This window comes from Falco cherrug, chromosome 12 (genome assembly GCF_023634085.1).
Source record: "Falco cherrug isolate bFalChe1 chromosome 12, bFalChe1.pri, whole genome shotgun sequence".
Lineage (NCBI taxonomy): Eukaryota > Metazoa > Chordata > Aves > Falconiformes > Falconidae > Falco > Falco cherrug.
The window spans coordinates 34,196,388-34,212,646 of NC_073708.1; the positions used below are offsets into that span (position 1 = coordinate 34,196,388).

General features: G+C 41.3%; 1 protein-coding gene across 6 annotated transcripts in view; it reads left to right on the forward strand.

Annotated features, from left to right (window-relative positions):
- The window catches only part of LRRC7 (leucine rich repeat containing 7), a 183,742-nt gene that overhangs the window by 144,727 nt on the left and 22,756 nt on the right, over positions 1-16,259 (forward strand). For 4 of the 6 annotated variants that reach the window (XM_055725243.1, XM_055725246.1, XM_055725247.1 and 1 more), the window contains 4 exons: positions 7,485-7,596; positions 7,809-7,989; positions 8,936-10,613; positions 12,408-12,557. In XM_055725243.1, coding sequence (XP_055581218.1) covers positions 7,485-7,596; positions 7,809-7,989; positions 8,936-10,613; positions 12,408-12,557 — 2,121 coding nt within the window. Of the gene's footprint in view, positions 1-5,439; positions 5,563-7,484; positions 7,597-7,808; positions 7,990-8,935; positions 10,614-12,407; positions 12,558-16,259 lie in introns of all 6 variants that reach the window. The other 2 variants (XM_055725249.1, XM_055725244.1) reach the window with 2 other exon arrangements.

Below are 16,259 nucleotides of genomic sequence, written 5' to 3' on the forward strand. Positions count from 1 at the left end.
TGCAGGCACAATTTTTAAATAAAGGAAATCTCTTAGCCTGGCAGTGTGTACTAAGAGTTTATAAGCTTGGACAGCTCTACAAGAATATCAGCATTCTTGAAAATGTTTATGAAGTCTTAATGTTGGAAAGAAATAAATGAGGGAAAAAATTGCTATATTATCTTTTCACTCCTTTGTTATTCAAACGTTATGATGAATTCATTGTCCTTGGAATATCCCAGTCTCTGGCTAGTTGTGTGTGCATGAATTTTTCTTCCTCAATTTTCCATATCCTTAACACAAATTGGCTGTTCTTAAATATTCAGCAGTTACTGTAGCTGCTCTGTCAGTATTGTGTGTTTTATTTACAGTTAAGCATTTTCATGTCTTAAAAAAAAAACTGCCAACGTATTTCTTTTTAAGATGGCTTCAGAAGACTTTCTTCAAATCTAGGCACAGTTTTCATTAGTACTTTGAACTAAAATACTTACGTTGAATCATTGATGCTTTTATCTAAATTTGAACTCTTAAATTCCGCCATTATTCCTTTTTACTCATTAAATTCTTTCTTGCTGTGTAAGTCTGGCCTTTGAACCAACTTACGTCTTGTGGCATGAGTATTGACATGTTCTGCTGTTGTTGCTGAATACATATAATTTATTCTGTATCATCTAGCTTTTGACCTTGAATACTCTTAATAGCTTTCTGTGGTTTCTGTGGGTTTCTGTGCCTGCTGCAAACACGCATGTTATCTATCTGGAATTTGAATCAGTGTTGTCTGACAAAGACATCAGATGTTTGGTCATCTTTGTGGCTGCACTTGGTGATGCAGACTTCAGAAATTGGTGGCTGTACTGGTTTAGTTGCTGTTAAACTAAATGTTAAGTTGTTAAACCAAAATGTTGACATCCCAGTTAACTGAGCCACAGCAGAGTCATGTGAGTATGCAGAGCCCAGTGAAGCCTCTGTTACAGAGGTGCAAGGAAAGGCTAAATGGCAGCAACACCGTAAAATACTATAGTTGCTCTGAAATGCTTGTGTGACCACATACTGTGTTCTAATATAGAAAGAGGTGAAGACAGATCTCATTCTTACGTTTCATTCTTTGATAAAAATGCATTTACTTTTGCAACAGAAAAATAATCATACCCAGTTTTTCCATGAATGTACCTGAACTGTTAATTGCATGAGTAATTAACATTAAAAGCATTCTACAAAAATAGTTGAATTGCTGAAGACACTGCAGTAGTTCTGAAGTGCAATTAAATAATGTGATTACAATTTCCTCGTTGATTTTGTACCACAAGGAACCAATGTGAGTCCATGAATTTACATCTTATCAGTGAGGATGGTTTTCATCTTCTATTACGTAATAGTGAAGATGGTGGAACTTTTTCAGATTTTAATTTTCCTACTACTTAGTCAAGACTAGTAACACAACTATCTCATCAACTAAAGAAAAGGAAAAAGTGTTCTTGTTGTTCATACAAACAATGACACTGGGAAGATTTTATGGCTGCAAAGCAGGATGGTGTATACATTTTCCTCTCTCTGGCTTTCTGCATGAAGATAAGGTATGGGAAACTGTAGAAAAAATGTGAATGATTTTGTGAATAATATTAACGTGATTTCAGTTGTAACATATTAAATAGAACATAATTAAGCTCCATTTGCTTTTCAGATAATTAGGAGACATGATCTCAAGCCTCAAGTTAAAATACAGTTTGAAATTGCAGATGTGTTCTGATATAGATTTAGACTGAAGGCAGTTTCTAATAACAAGGTAATTTAATTTCAGGTGCAATGCTCACTTTTTCATCCTTAGAGGACAGATAAGCTGGTTTCTTTTCTGATCTCTTTTAGGTTTTCTTGCAATTAGTTTACACATGTCTCTTCACAAAACTGTTTCTATTTAGAATAATTAAATGGAGCATTGGAAATGAGTAACAAGCTACATTTTTCTCCACCTTCATTTATAACAAGCAAACAATTTCTTAATTAATCATCAATTAAAATAAACCTCTTCATTGCCCTAAGTTGTTCTGAAAGATGTGCATTTTGGACAAAAAGAAGTCTGAGATAGCTTAGTGTGTTGTGTAACCTTTCCATGAGAAACAATGAGAAATGCCACTAATCAGCAATTAAGATCCTTATAGTTTATATTCTTGATACGTATAGGTTGAGAAATAAACCAGAAATACTTTTATATAACCCTCAGATTTAGATTAAAAAAGAAAAGTCTTAAGTCTTTTCTAGTCCAGCCTTCAGCATTCCATCCTTTTGTGTTAATTCCTAGAAGTTTTATTGATACTGTTGAACAGGAGAGATTGTCATTCTTCAGTGATCTGATGCAGACACCAGTGGTAACAGCTAGAAAAATACTGCCTCAGCTGTACTGGATCTTCTGAGCGCTTCATCTTGTCTCAGTCAAAATAAGACTTCAGCCTTTTAACTTCTGACTTGGTTACTTTGTGGGTATGGGTTGTGGCTTTTTTTGGGTGGGTGGGGGTAGAGGAGAATGTTCTTTTTGTTTTGTTTTTGGTGAAAGTTTGAAACTGTCTTTAGATGGTCATCTTGCCTTTCCAGGAAGACGTACACACATTTATTTCCCCTAAGACGCCTGGCTTCAGTTGACTGAGCTGATGTGTCTATTGTGGGAGCTGTTTTCCACTAGTGAGATACACAGTGACAGTCTCTCTTGATTGGGAGAAGAATACATGCTAATGAGTTTTGTTTTGTATCTGCTTTAAGCTTATGCCTTGATGAGCTCTTTGCAACAGGATTACCTATATTTTACCAGGAGTGAGAATTACCTTCATTATAGAGTTTTTTGGTTTCTTCATGGCACAAAAGATCTTTACTGAGGTTATGACCTTGGTGCCTTCTTGTCAAAGCAGAAAGGAGGTAGTGATTTACTCATCTGGAGGTCTGACTCCACAAGAGACCTTTCCTCAGATAGGATATCAAAATATCTAAATGTTCATTTTGAGTTACTTGGACTTCTGCCTGGCTCTTATCTAGGTGTCTGGATTGGAGGGATGTTATTTAGGGCTGTCTCCAAGATAAAGCCTACCTTACATGAAACCAGTTTGAGGCATCACTTGACCCCCTGAGGCTCCTGTTCTGTCTGTCCCCGCCTGCATGAGGACTCAGGAGGTGCAGCATTACATGTCTGGACATGGCACGGTACAAGCTTGTATACACAGGACATGTAGACTCGGTTTATGTTTGATGGACCATGAAGGGGCTTTTTTGCAAAAGGCCTCAGTCTCTCTCTGTTGGCAGCAACCTCGGTGAGATGCCTGCAATTTGGGTGCATTTCCATCTAGATAGAGAGCAACAGAAGCTTGTTTCCTCCAGATATGGGAGAGCACAGAGAGAGCAGTTCACATATCAGGGTGCTGTAACTCAGGGCAGTACTGAGACTTCTGTCCTCATGCTGAAGGCCGTGTACAGAGCCTCTCCATGGTTTGTAATTGGGGATGATGTTAGGTCTCCATTCTCTGAAGACTGGTCAGATAAGCATCTGCGGTTTATCTTTGTGGAATCCTGAGCTTGTCAGCTAACAGGCTTAGCCAAATGAGGTTACACTACTGGAACTGGAAGTTTTCATGCTGAAAACTCTGTAGATGGGGCATCTCTGACTTCTGTGGTGATAGGTAGTTCCAGTCAGAAATACAGCATCCCCTTGGCTGTATTTTTGATCACCTGAATAAGCAAGGTTAACATGTGCATTCCTCCATCTGCTTGCCGGTCCACCGGACTGCAAGGCAAAGAGACGCCTAGCAGAACCAATCATGCCCTACCTGCAGATGATTTCCAGGATCTGTTATGTCTTTCCATGTGGAGTCCCAAAAACTACCTCTGCCCCAGACCGTTCCTCATGTACGTGTCCTTTTAAAGCTCTGTCTTATGCCTGAGACTGCCTGCTGGAGCTGGAAAGGTGAGAGCTCATTGCATCAGTGCCGTAATGTTGTGCTGGCTGCTGTATCACGTCTGTAGGTAGAAAGTGTGTTGGGGTTCCTTCATTATCCCACTTTCAGATTCCATATCAACGTTCATAAGTTTTCCTTCCGTTGCCTCAGCTGTATCTTCTGTTAACGTCCTATTGGGCACAATCTTCAGATCTAGTGGCTACTGAAACTGGCCTTTCTGGAAGCTGCCACTGCAGCCAGGAAAGCGGGAAAGATTTAGGAGTAGGTGGAAGATCCTCCACTGCTTTCTTCTGGGTAATCCCTTGTTTTGGGGTGACTCTCAGTGCATTCCTGTATTGGTGACTGAATTTTGTTTACATCAGACTATTTAGTGGGATTTTGAAAGTATTGACACACAGGGCTGAGAGATGGAAGTACTGCCATTTTCTGTGCAGAGACTGCAACGCGGGTAAGGGGCTCAGCAAGGCTTTCTTACAAAACCTCACCACTAACTGATTCTCAAGGAAGAAGCCTGTGCCTCAGTTAGTCTTGCTTGTGTCTGGGGGTGTTCTGATAGCTGTCTGGTTGCATTTGCTCTGCACTTTCTGTGATCTCCTTTATTTTTTCTTTAAAGTTTTAGTAAAATCTGGACTGAGTAACATTTGCCTTAATCAGTTTATTTCTTTGCTTCTCCATTTATTTATAGCTAGCTTGTCATTGTTCAGATTGACCTGGCCTTTTCCAGTTTAGAAGTGCTTCCAACCCTCTACGTATATTTAATTGTTCCTCTGGAATAGATCCACCATCAATGGTCCTGCGTTCCTCAGCCTTGCACATGCTGTGTCTGCCCAGAACCCTGGTCTGCTCTGTTGGGAGGTCTTACGTTCTTTGCAAGCAGAGCCTAAGAGATAGATTATTTTGAAAATTCCATCTCTCCAGATTGTAATTTAATGTTCTTGTGTTGTCAGCATGAATAATTGGTGATATTTCTCTTTCCCAGGTATTTTAATGGGTTTTACCATGTATTTTCTCGTGGGAAACGGCTCACCATATTTTTCTGTCTTATACCTGTATCTTTCGCTGGTTAGCCCTGAGGAGTAGGTTCTGACACAACACAATTGCATTTATCTCTTCCCTTTGTTCTTGCAATCGGTCCTATTAATAATATTTTTTTCTTTTTTCTTTTTTTTTTCCATTAGTGACCTTTTTGTTCTTGGACTTGTAAGAAGAAATGTCCTCTTAAACAAAGTAGAATTAAATGAAATATTATTTTGGGTTTTTACAATGCATTTCACTTTCGTGGCATATTCACAAATGCCAAACTAGTTCTTTCAAAAGTGTATTGATTTTTGTTCGAATAGCTGGACTAGGGGCTAAAAAGAAAATAACATAGAAAACTTCATAAAAAATCATGTACCTGAAATAAAAACCTGTGTTCATCATTATGTCAAAAATGGGACTGCTCATTCTTCCTATCTTACAGCAAGTAGTTTTAATTTAAGCTTATAACTTCTGGAAGTTTCATGGCACAATATTGGGATTCTAGGTTCAAGATAGAGAAAATAAAGAATTCCAAAAGAGCCACCTGTTTGATACAGACAACACTCATAAATTGACTCTGGAAATCTCAGATAGGAAGGAGGAAGAAAAGCATACAAAAAGCTCAGAGGTACAACAAGAAACTTAATGTGCACCATGCTTCAAAGGTGGAGAATTTCACACTCTGCGAATGCTATGCACTTTTTTATTTCTCAAAAAAATGGTTTTGCATAAGTTTTTACATCACACTAGAAAATTATTGTTTTGCACTGGAAAAATACTGTTGCACTATTGTTAGCTTTAAGTTGTATGTACATCTGTTACTGTTACGTAAGAAATACCATACGCAACAAGGGATCTCTGCATGTGAAAGTATTTCAAAGTCTGAATACGTTACACCATATAAGAATCACTATGTAGCTGTATTTGTTTAAATGTTAGCACTGAGGGGGTTAATTAAATGGGCTGTGAAGGTACCTGTTCTTTGCCGTTTTGGTATGGTACTACCTCCAGGAAACACCAAATGCAAAAGGATTAAAATACCTATTGTGCAAATAAAATTATATTCTTCAAGGATAAATTGCGTGGCAAATGCTTCTACAAATCTCTGTTTGAACTGTTACTATGAAAAGTAGTTATTGGAGAGTAAACCTCTGAAAGTTTTCTCCTTACGAGTAAAAGCAAGTATATTTTTAAAATATTGTAGCATTTTATATTTTAATAATGTGGTTTTCAGTTTGGTACTTAATTTTAAATTGTTTCTCTAAATATTACATCTCTTTATTGACTTCATTCTACAAAATCGCTGGAGTACCTTTAACAGCAAAATGTCAGGGTACAGAGATCCTCATAGTGTCTCCATTGTGTCTCCCTCCTAAATTTCTCCTAACTATTTCCTTCCTCATTTATACTACTGATTATTGATTTTTCTCCTAATATCTCTCAAAACTTCCTCTTTTTTACTAGATACTCTCCTTCTCCAACTTACGTCCTTTTTATGAGTTCACAGCTCATCCTCTCGCTTCCGAGATGATGCATGTTTCTCATATGCCTCCCCACAAGGATCTTGATCGGCATTGGCACAACTTCCCAGTGTTGCTGTGCCCGTCTCCGCCAGCTCCCTTTCCATGACATTCCCCTGAGCCCATGCACCAACACCCACAAAGTGGGTCTCCCATATCACTCATTCCTTGGGCTCCCTCAAGGTCCTTAAGTCCCCTGCTGAGGGCAGGGTTACCAGCGTCGTTCCTCCAGTAAGGGTCTCATCTCCTACCCTGTCTCCCCAAGGCACCTGTCTTCAGGTCAGCGTCTTTCTCATTCTGAACTGCCTTCCAGGGATAAGAAATGCTGCGGGTTCCCTGTTTGTGTCTTCATTCCCTGCTAGCATCCTATGAGCCTAATGTAAATGTCCTATTTTAAAATATCCCTTCCTAAGACCATATCTTCCTTTCTTTCCACTTTTTAACTCATGTTATATTCAGTATGTATCCTGTGGCTGGCTAGAAGAGAGAAACAGCTGTGCAGGGCAGTCTTTGAGAGTCAAGATTTGCTGAACTCTCAATGAGAAGTTTATGAAATCCAAATCATTTTAATTTAGCAAAAAACTCTTCAAAGTCATTTTAACTAAATATAGCTATAGGGACAGTTGAATCTGTGGAAGGACTTGTGCCACAAATAAATGGATGAGGAGTACTTACTCCTGAAATAAGAAGTAATTATTTATTCTAAATTTTTATTTATTTCTGCTGGTAGCTTGCATTTTTGTGACCTTTACTTCATCAAAAATGTTTATGTGGCCTTAATGTATGTCGCAAGTTCCATCTGTTTTGTCCACATTTTCAGAATGAACACATCACCATAATTTTTACAAGTATTTATGTAGGACTAATTAGAATCTTCAGCTGACAAACCAGCGTGATTAGAACACTACCCGTTTGGTGGGCTTTTGGTGTGTTGTCACATTCATGAAAAGGAGGCTGTGAAATGTTTGTTCGTTGCAGTTTGAAGTGGATTCTGTTTCCCATGTTTACGCTACGTTATTATATTCCTCAGGATGCCTTTGGACATCCTGCCAGTGAGATGAGGATAGGGGAACTTCGTCCTTCCATGCCAGAGACTCCGTTGTACCCACCCAAACTTGTTCTTCTGGGTAAAGAGAAGAAAGGTACTAACCTGACTTACAACCTTTTAGATGAAAGCATACGTAATGTACGCAAAGAGACGCATTACTTAAGATGTTCTGCACTTCACTCTGATTTTAAAACGTTACATGCATATTTGTGCACACGAATATGTATTTCTCCATAGTATCAATTTTTTCTGGAGTTAAGTTTTCAAATATCACCTCCTGAAAACATTTGCTGTGTTTTGTTGCAGAATCGACAGATGAGTCTGAAGCAGATAAGATCCATTGTCTGAATAACAGCGTTTCCTCAGGCACTTACTCAGACTATTCCCCTTCCCAGGCTTCCTCAGGGTCCTCCAACGCGCATGTTAAAATGGGGTCCTTGCAGACAACGGCTAAAGAAGCAGTGAATAACTCTTTGTGGGGGAACAGGTGTGATCATCTTTCTTTAACACAGCTTCTGGTTGCCTTTCATCTTATGTTGTCATATGCATTCAAAGTGATCATTTGCTATCTGTTGAGGCACTCAATTAAAAGACTACAATGTTTTTACCACAGTTTTGCAGAGGTGTACATAGCTATTCAGAGCCCAGGCTGTGCAGAGTTGGCCACCCGTTCATACTCTATAAATGACAGTAAGTCTACAGCTGTTTTTTCGACTATGTGCTATAACCATGCATTAAAAGTGCCTAGACATTGAGCTACAGTTACTCTGCTCTGTGTGGTCCTGAGCTGCAGCTGGCTGTAGTTTAGCATAGACAGCAGTGTATGTCTCTCCTGTTACTGCTGTCCTGAGCCTCACTCTGCCCTGGACCTCCAAGAACAACAGTTCTCTGAAAGTTGTAATTTGCACTGGCTATCAGCAACCTGAAACCATTCTCGTGCCATACCGAGAACACCCTGCCCTGTCTGTTCCTGCTATAAATCACCTAACAGTTCCATCCACAGGCTCTGCCCCATTAAAGAGAGGCTAGAGCCTGCTCACTGGAGGTGCGTAAAATTTTGGTGGTGAGAACATACACAAACTGAATCTAGTATAAGTAAGAAAATCTTCCACTGCACTCACAGAAAATTATTTTTAAAGCAGGAAAATTTGTTCAGCGGGATTTATATGAACATGGCATTTGCCATCCAGGACTTTTGACTGATGACGTAGTTTCTCTGTGTACATACTTATGGAATCTGCCCTTCAGTGCAAAAAACTGCTGCAGCTGTTCTTGCCAAACCAGTGGCACAAGATGCACATCTCATACGATCCCAAAGCCAGAGCATAGATGGGAGAGTATTAAAGCGCTGTATAATTGCATCTCTCTGATGACTGCTTATGTGCTCTAATAGCGGGCATTTTATCTTGTTTCGCTTTGTTTCGGTTTTGCAGGCTGGCACAGTCATTTCCACAGCCCCTTGAAACAAAGCCATTGCTGAGCCAGCGGGAATCTGCTCCAGCGGGGAGCCTGCCGCAGCGCACCGACAGGCGCCCGCTGAGCGAAACCTTCGCCGACAGCTGGAATGACAGCTCACACTACGATAACACAGGGTTTGTGGCGGAGGAGAGCACGGTGGAGAATCCTAGTGCTAACCCCCTCCTGAGCACGAAATCTAGAAGCACATCTGCACACGGACGCAGGCCGTTGATTAGACAAGACAGGATAGTTGGCATTCCCCTGGAGCTGGAGCAGCCAACGCTCAGAAACACACACGAATCTGAAGTGCCTCCTCCCAATCCTTGGCAAAATTGGACCAGAACCCCCAGTCCTTTTGAAGACAGGACAGCTTTTCCTTCCAAACTGGAAAGCACTCCCACCACCAGCCCTTTGCCTGAGCGGAAAGACCATGTCAAAGAGTCTCCTGAAATGACTAGCACTTTCACTCCGGGAATAGCATGGGAATACCACGATTCAAATGCTAACAGAAGTCTCACAAATGTCTTTTCCCATATCCACTGTCGCCCAGATCCTTCCAAAAACATTATTTCAATCAGCAAGAGTACAGAACGGCTTTCTCCAATGATGCGGGATTTAAAAACTAACAAATTTAAGAAGTCGCAAAGTATCGATGAGATAGACATTGGTACATACAAAGTGTATAATATACCCTTAGAAAACTATGCATCTGGTAATGATACTGTAGGCACCCACGAGAGGGTGGACAAGCTCCTGGGCCCGGAGCACGGCATGCTGAGCATGTCCCGCAGCCAGTCGGTCCCCATGCTGGATGATGAGCTGCTGACCTACGGCAGCGTCAAGGTGCAGCCGCAGCAGAAGTCGTCCGTCACAAAGAAGGTCTACCAGTTTGACCAAAGCTTCAACCCGCAGGGAGCAGTGGAGGTCACAGCCGAGAAGAGGCTACTGCCGCCTTTCCAGCTCAACCCCGAGTACATCCCCCAGCAGAGTAAAAACCTGCCCCAGGATCTGGTCAGCCCGAGGGCCTACCGCGGCTACCCGCCTGTGGAGCACATGTTCTCCTTCTCCCAGCCTTCAGTGAACGACGAGGCAGTCAGTGCCCCCTTCGCAAGCCAGGGGTCTCGGCCGGGGTTCTTGAGGAGAGCAGATTCGTTGGCCAGCTCCACCGAGATGTCCATGTTCAGGAGAGTCAGTGAGCCCCACGAGCTGCCCCCGAGCGACAGGTATGGCAGGCCTCCCTACCGAGGAGCTGTGGAGCGCCAAAGCAGCATCTCGGTCTCTGAGTCTCAGTTCCTCAAGAGGAACGGCAGGTACGAAGACGAGCATCCTTCCTACCAAGAAGTGAAAGCCCAGACTGGAAGCTTTCCAGTTAAAAACCTTACACAAAGGCGGCCATTGTCTGCAAGAAGCTACAGTACAGAGAGTTACGGCACATCCCAAACCAGGCCGGTTTCAGCGAGGCCAACAATGGCAGCTCTGCTGGAAAAGATACCGTCAGACTATAACTTGGGTAACTATGGCGACAAGCCTTCCGATAACAGTGATATAAAGACAAGGCCTACCCCTGTGAAGGGAAATGAGAGCTGTGCTAAAATGCCCGCTGACTGGAGACAACAGCTACTTAGACATATAGAAGCTAGAAGGTTAGACAGGGTATGTTTGGCATTTCTCTGCAATTAATGCCTTTAGTTGTGTGTTTTGGTATTTCAAACTATTTGCACGTACAGTGGTAACCACCAGAATTCCCAGTAAAGAAATCCCTGCCTTGGTGTCAGAGGAACCGGCCCGCAAAGGGGTCTGGGGGTGCTCAAAAGCAGCTGGAGTGAGGGGTTCCCGGGGAAATGAGTGATAAAGAGTCTCTGCACAAGTAACGCACCTCGGTGCACATTACTAACGTGGTAACTGCTGCAGCACTGTCTGAAGTAATAAAAACCGTGATAATCTCTCCTCATCAACAGATGTGAACGTGCTGCTGAAGTCCACCACTTCAGTAGTGATTGGAGAGCGTTAAAACATGCTGGGTACATCTTTGCAGTAAAAGGAAACAAAGAAAAACATCAGAGATAAAGAGTAAAATACTGTATTTTAGTTTTCATGCCACTGTTAGTGGAGGGGATTTAAAGGTATCTCTTAACTCTGAAAAGTATCACGGGATATACTCTGCCACTGTTTTTAATGAGGAATATGGTTATTAATCCTCTTAGCTGTAGGAAGTTACGTTTATTTGCCTTCTATACAAATCAGTACAGGTACTATAGTGCATGATTTCAATCACTATCTTGACTATTTAATGACCTACTTCATGAATCTGATTTACTTCATAAGCTGAAGTGGTTGTGAAAAATTACTGCTGATGAAATGCATAAGTTAGTTTCAAAATGTGTCCATATACCTATTCTATGCTAGGTGTTTCATGAGTTTGGTGTTAATATATTCATTACCTTCCAGTTGCTTGGATGCGATGCATATTTAAATATCATTAAGGATCAAATGGGTAAATTTTAAAAACTGGCTTGAAGGCTGAAGCTTTTTCCTTACTTCAGCTATTTTCCTTGTGTTGTGTAAAACTGATTGGAAAATACTTGATACCTAGGCAAAATAGTGCACCCCAAGTAGAGACATTTCTGGTGGAAATAAACACTTCCCAGATATTGTTTGTTTAAGAAATACCTTTACACTTAGTTTACAATGTGTATTTGCTTAAGAAATACTTTAACTCGTGGAAAGCTGACACTGGTTATTTCTCTAGTGACACGGAGCTGATAGTGATCCCTGCAGGTGCCAGTGAGCTAGTTTCTAGTTGTTTGCAACATACCATAAGCAAAGCTCTAAGAAGCTGGGCTGTCTTGTGGAGATTTTGCTGGTGAGAGCACCTGGGCACTGCGATGCAGCAGCTGCTGCAGGAGAAGCCGCTGCCCCTCTGCCCGGGGCTGGCGCGATGCTGGTCCGTGCAGGACCGATGTACCTGCTGCGCAGGGCCCAGGCAACGCTCGTCCCTTGCGCGCAGCTGCAGCTGGGGAGCAGTCGCAGAGCTCGTAAGATGGCGCAGAGCCTTCTTGTACAGGGTTTTTTCCTCTGCCTCTGATGCTCTTTTACACTAGATACATATTTTCTGGCCCATCCATGGTTGTGCAGACGTACCAAAATTTGGCCGTATTTGCAAAATAAAGACTTGTACCATGTTATATACTGCAATTTTCAAACAACAGATAATGACATATCTCATCTGCTGTCAGCGTTGAAGTCTTTTATGGTATCCATTTTATGTATAACTAGCAATGTATTTGCTTCCATGTGACCCAGTGCATGCATCAAGAAGCTATTTATTTCTTGGTACTGTTTGTTTGCTTAAACTAAAACTTTGTGAAATTAACCATATATGTGTGATACTTAATTCAATGAGCATGTGTGTTCATATCCTGTCACGTGGTTGTTTCCTCTACTCAGACCGCTGCTTACAAACACAACACAGTTAGCCTTGGCATGCTGCACTCTGGAGGTTTTTCAGCAATGCATGCCGGCAGAAGCATGACTTTAAACTTGCAGACTAAATCTAAATTTGAAAACCAAATGCTTCAAGAGCTACCTCTACCGAAAGTAAGTATGGGATAGCCAGCATATACCAGCATTACAAAATAAATTAATAATACTCCTTGCTTTTTCCTGGTTTAGCTTTTGCCTATTATTCATGCTTATACTATACAAAATCCAAAAAGCAAAGATGATGATAATACAGTTTTCCTACTCAATAATCTTGCTTTTTGGATTAAGTAGCTCACATGGCTGTCATTACTGCTTTCTGCTCTCGTGTTAAGACTGATGCGATCATTTTCTCAATGACTTAATCTTTGCACAGAAATGGAGAACATGTTTTGTTTTGTGACTGTTTGATCTTAGAAAAATTAATGTAGAAATGTTTAATATGCATTTAAATAGGCTTGGAGAGACAGAGATTTTAATATTTGAACATTAATTTGGTATGCTGTAATAGTTGATGAGTTTTGAGTACATGCCTACCACACCTAAAGTAATCTTAAGCTTCTCTTGAGTAATGCCTATAGAAAGAAAATAATTTTCTCATTTTTTAACTGTTTATTTTTCAGCTATTAACGATATGTTGTTGATAAGTACATGCATACAAAACTCTATACAACCAAATGCTTGATGGGAAAAGCACATGACAAGCCAGAGAGGGACATTGCTGAAGTGTTTTCAGAGTATCAGAGAGGAGATGCTGAGACCTTGCTCTGCGTCACGTATGGCCGCACCGGAGTCACAGCAGCAGCCAGTTGCCCAACGCTTGCAAGCAGCCGCCCTGTTGGGATTGTCTGTAATGGCAGGGGGCTGCTGCAGTGCTAGGAGTGACGAGCATCGTTAAGTGTCTTACTGCATTAGCAGTAGTAGCTGTGGTATGAATTAGCAGCATCTCTGTCTGTGAGTAATTAAAGGGTAACAGAGCACAGATCCAGGCACTGAAATGAGATCGTCTGTGCTGTTAATTGCTGGGCTGGCCTCAGGTGTGGTTTGGCCCGGGCCAGCTGGCACCCTCCCAGGCAATCCCTCGCCGGGGCTCCAGAGTCAGCACTGGCCAGAAATTCCCAAAGGAGGGTTCCAATGCCCAACTTCAGAGTTTAGATCCAAGCCTGTTTAGAAGAAAAAGATAATTTAATGGCAGCAACATGACCAGATTGTGCTGGCTGGCCAAAGGACAGACCTTAGCGCTGCTTAGCTTACCAATACAGGCATATGTGTGGTACAGTGGATTTCCCAGCAAAGCTGTGATAGGTTAGCAGCATGTGCACACGCGCACACACACACGTACGTCATTGTCAGATTTCTCCTGCTGTAACTGACTTTCTGTACACTGTTAACTTCATTTATACTTCCCATTCAGCTGTCCCTGGATTTAAACAAGTCCTGATGTTAGCGTGTGCTTCTCTGTTGTTGAGTTGATGACATCTAGGCCAAATCTTCACTGTAGGTGTGTGTGTGTTTGGGCACAGGCAGCCTGCTGGTGTTGGTCGTACTGTTTTTTTCTTTCAAAGAATTTGTTTGTCTACTTGGGTATATACTAATTCATGTCACAAGTCCTTGAAAAAAGTCCATTTGACATCAACTCCAAACAATGGTACTATTTATCCGCACACATTTAGGAATACGGCATTATATATATATATATATATATATATATATATATATATATATATATATATATATATATATATAAAAAACTTTAAGAATTTTAGGCTGTAGATGAATGTGGGTACTGATAGATGGATGTGTCTGAGGAAATTAATGAAATTGTTGAGAGTGACATGTTTTGGGGTATGGTCTTACGTGAATTGTTCTGCTTTATATCTCACCAGCATTTCATTGCTACATACCCATATAAAATGTGATGCTGAACTGCATGAGGGGGGGTTTATTCTCTTACTGTCTATTTGGAAAGTAGAGAAAAATTACTGTTGGACAAGTAATATGAATGTTGAGTATTGTTTAGTTTTATCCCTTCATATGTTCTAAAGAATTTGCATTTCTTAAAGAATCCAGGCCACGGCAGTTTAATACTCACCTCTTCTTCTTCATTCTTTTGGCCTGGATTCAAGAGAGTAATGAGTGAGGTCTAATTGTCCAGTGGAAGATCAGGAAATCAAGTATAGCAAGTTACTTATTATGGGAAAGTTTATTATATCGATTCTACACCATGTATACAATGTTTGAACTGCTGCTTTTCATTTTTTACCCAGACTTAATAGATAGATAGTTTGTCTGCAGTCTGTCAAAGCCCTGTAAATGAATAATGTTGCAAGCAAATTCATTTTGCTGCAGAAAATGAAAAGAAAAACCTGTTATCACAGAATTTTCCTATTTATTGAGAAAACTGAAAGCACCCTCTGTGTTTTCTCTTTTTCCATTTTGAGTATAAACTCACCTCTGCAGATTAGTCAGTGGCTGATAAAAACAGCGCAGCATTGTCTGCAGTAACAAAAGAAACACATTTCAGAAGAATGCTTTCAGGTTTTGGCATCCATCTCACAGTTCTTTTTTGGTGTGCTTCATTCTCAGAAGTGTACAGTACTGCCTCCCTGTAGGAATAATCAGCGTATTCACACGGATCACTTAGGAGGAAAACCAGAAGTTCCTTTAGGAAGCTGCCTCTGTCCTTGCGTGGGGAGGGCACCTAGCATGGTTTAGACATTCACCTCCCAGGGAGGTGAGCAGATTTCCAGCACAGCCTTGGGCACCTCAGTGCGCAGGTGACTCTGGAAGCGGTGACTCACATCACAGAGACGATTTGTTTTTTACTACTACTGAGAGCAGAAATTTTTGCAGTTGTACTTTTTCATTTGAGAAGCTGTTTACTGCCCTGGTCTGATGATGTCCTCCCGTTTGGGTGAAGGTTACGTGGGGACGTGCAGCAAACTGGGCAGAACGGCTGATTCATGAGTTTGTGAGGGCACAAAGAGCCCTACCAAGGCCCAAACCAGGACCCAGACTGATCTCTGGGTGAAGAGGGCTCAGCGCACCCTGGGCTGGGAAGCCTCGGGCCGGGGCTAACCCCGGGCAGCGTGTTCAGGCAGGCTGCTCACAGTCCTGGTTGCCTGTCCACATAAAAAGGTTTAGCTGCATTGTGAGGGACTTAAAAGCCATACAGTCAGGTTGCATGCATGCCTGCATGGCAGCGTGCAGCTCTGGGCTCAAACCTGCCGGCATTAACAGAGCGCTGTGCCAGCTGAGAGCAGCAGCACTGCTGCATCAGGCTCTGGGACCAGTGTCTGTTGAGTTGTGAGGGATAACCTATGGAAAAAGTGCTGAGCTTCGTTCCCATTTTCCCATTTTTAATGTGTCTAAAGAAAGCTCAGCAAGGGAGGTCTTGTGGTTTCAGCAGGGGAATGTTTTTCTAGTGGTTTTTAATATAAGGAAAATCACATCTTTCCTCATTTTTCCAGAAGACTTCTTGAATGGTGAGGGAATTATAATGCAAGTTTTCTTTGATTTTTAAATAGTTACAGTTGTTGAATTTTTTCACTTAACCTCTGAGCAGTATGATTTAAATCACAATTTATTTCTGTTTACTTTTAAAGGCTTTTTAAGCTTGCATAAAAAAAAAAAAATTGTTCGTAATTGACCAGTTACCAGCTTTAATATTTCAGTGATTTCATTTGTTCTTCAGTCATCTAAAGAAGTGTTTCATGATTATTTTTTTTAATCTAAAATGAAGAAGAAATTACTTGAATGGCAGAGGGGAAGAATAGACTTGGGTTTTTTCTTTGCAGATTGCCATTAGGCAGAACTGAA